Below are 2,041 nucleotides of genomic sequence, written 5' to 3'. Positions count from 1 at the left end.
GATCTTGGCTTCCTTTAGCAAGGAGGAAAGAGAAAAGTGGCTGTCAAGGAGTGTGGGGAAGCTGGTGTACTTCCTGCTCACACAAGTGCATTCATCTAGTTATAATGCATCTAGTTTCACATAAATGTATGCATGTTAATTTGTGAATGTACATCACATAACAATAAATATATTAATGGTTAACTGTTTTGGATATAAATCAGTGGCAGAGTATCCAGCACGTAGGAAACACTAAATGCAACACACAGCAAACAAAAGAAAAATAAAAACAAACAAAAATTAACTATTAGATCCACATTCCACACTCTAGCTTATTTCCTATTATGAGATAAATACGTATTTGATTAATCACATGTCCATATGTACACACTATTAATAAAAGTTTCTCATACATGTAAGTAGAAATATTTCTGCTCTAAAATACACTGCAATTTAAGATTATAGCAAAGAGAAATTTATACATAAAAGTTTCCATTGGGGTCTATATTTTAGGTTTCCAAAGAAACCATTAGCCAACTTAAATACAGCCATCACACTGTGATATCTGGTTATTTCCACCATGCACAGAGTCAAGACCTACCACATGAAAGATCATAAACAAAATTCTGATTTCTTCTAATTTTCTGTTTCTCAATTAGGAAATAGAGGGAAAAAAGGATCCATAGAATTTTTGGTTATTTGATGAATTAAAAATATACTGTACCACCTACAAGAGTTCTTGCATCATAAGAATAATAAGTGTCAGTAACAACAGAATGGAAAGATGAAGATGCAAAATCATCCTTCAGTATCATACCCTGGGTAAGTCTGCATCCAACACTGTCACACAGATAACCAGGAATAGTACGGCAGCACTTTTCATTATTAGCAAGAGATGTTCCAGATCCTCAGAGATTTCAACAGCTCTAGGTTCCAGGTATCTGAGTTCATTCTGATGGGATTTCCAGGCATCCACAGTTGGCAGCACTGGCTCTCCCTCCCCCTGGCTCTGCTCTATGTCTTGGCTCTCATTGCCAACACACTTATCGTGACTGTCATTTACCAAGAGGCATCACTACACCAGCCTATGTACCATTTCCTGGGCATCCTGGCTGTTGTGGACATGGGCCTGGCAACTACAATCATGCCCAAGATTTTAGCCATCTTATGGTTCAATGCTAAGACTATCAGTTTCAATGAATGTTTTGCTCAGATGTACGCCATCCACTTTTTTGTTGCCATGGAGTCAGGTATCTTTGTCTGCATGGCTATAGATAGATATGTAGCAATTTGCAGACCACTGAGATACCCTTCAATAGTCACTGAATCTTTTGTGATCAAAGCAACTTTGTTTATGGCCCTCAGAAACTGTGTGGCTCCCATGTCAGTTCCTGTGTTGGCTGCTCAGAGAAATTACTGTTCCCAGAATCAAATCAATCACTGTTTTTGTACTAACCTGGGGGTTACTAGCTTATCTTGTGATGACAGGAAAATCAACAGCATCAACCAGCTGGTCCTGGCTTGGGCAATCATGGGCAGTGATCTGGGTTTGATTATGATTTCATATGCTTTGATTCTTCGATCTGTGCTGAAGCTGAACTCTGCAGAAGCTGCATCCAAGGCCTTAAGTACCTGTACCTCTCACCTCATCCTAATCCTTTTCTTCTACACTGTCATCATTGTCATGTCCATCACTCATAGTGCAAAAATGTCAGTTCCTGTCATCCCGGTTCTGCTGAACGTGCTGCACAATGTTATTCCCCCTGCTCTGAACCCCATGGTCTATGCACTTAAAAACAAAGAACTAAAACAAGGCTTATACAAGGTGCTTAAGCTAGATGTCAAAGGAGACTAAAAATGAGAAAACACACATCATCTTTACTTTCTCAAAACTAGATGTCTGATTATACTAATTAATCTTAAGGGCATAATATGCAATATCCTTGAAAAATCTGTATAGCATTTTAATATTTATCTTCCACGTCACTTAAAATAATTATTTTTGAAACAAGGTCTTACCTTTGTGATCCTGGCTGGACTAGAACTTTCTGTATAGACCAGG

General features: G+C 38.3%; 1 protein-coding gene across 1 annotated transcript; it reads left to right on the top strand.

Moving 5' to 3' along the window:
- Nucleotides 1-874: 874 nt before the first annotated feature.
- On the top strand, nt 875-1,834 carry LOC128123882 (putative olfactory receptor 56B2). Its single transcript, XM_052760162.1, has one exon. The coding sequence runs from the start codon at nt 875-877 to the stop codon at nt 1,832-1,834; it is 960 nt and encodes a 319-aa protein (XP_052616122.1).
- The last annotated feature ends 207 nt before the right edge of the window (nt 1,835-2,041 follow it).

The sequence above is a fragment of the Peromyscus californicus genome, unplaced genomic scaffold, assembly GCF_007827085.1.
Source record: "Peromyscus californicus insignis strain IS unplaced genomic scaffold, ASM782708v3 Scaffold_4__1_contigs__length_199733344, whole genome shotgun sequence".
NCBI lineage: Eukaryota > Metazoa > Chordata > Mammalia > Rodentia > Cricetidae > Peromyscus > Peromyscus californicus.
The sequence above is the reverse complement of the archived record's forward strand: the minus strand, read 5'-3'. Positions and strand labels throughout refer to the sequence as shown.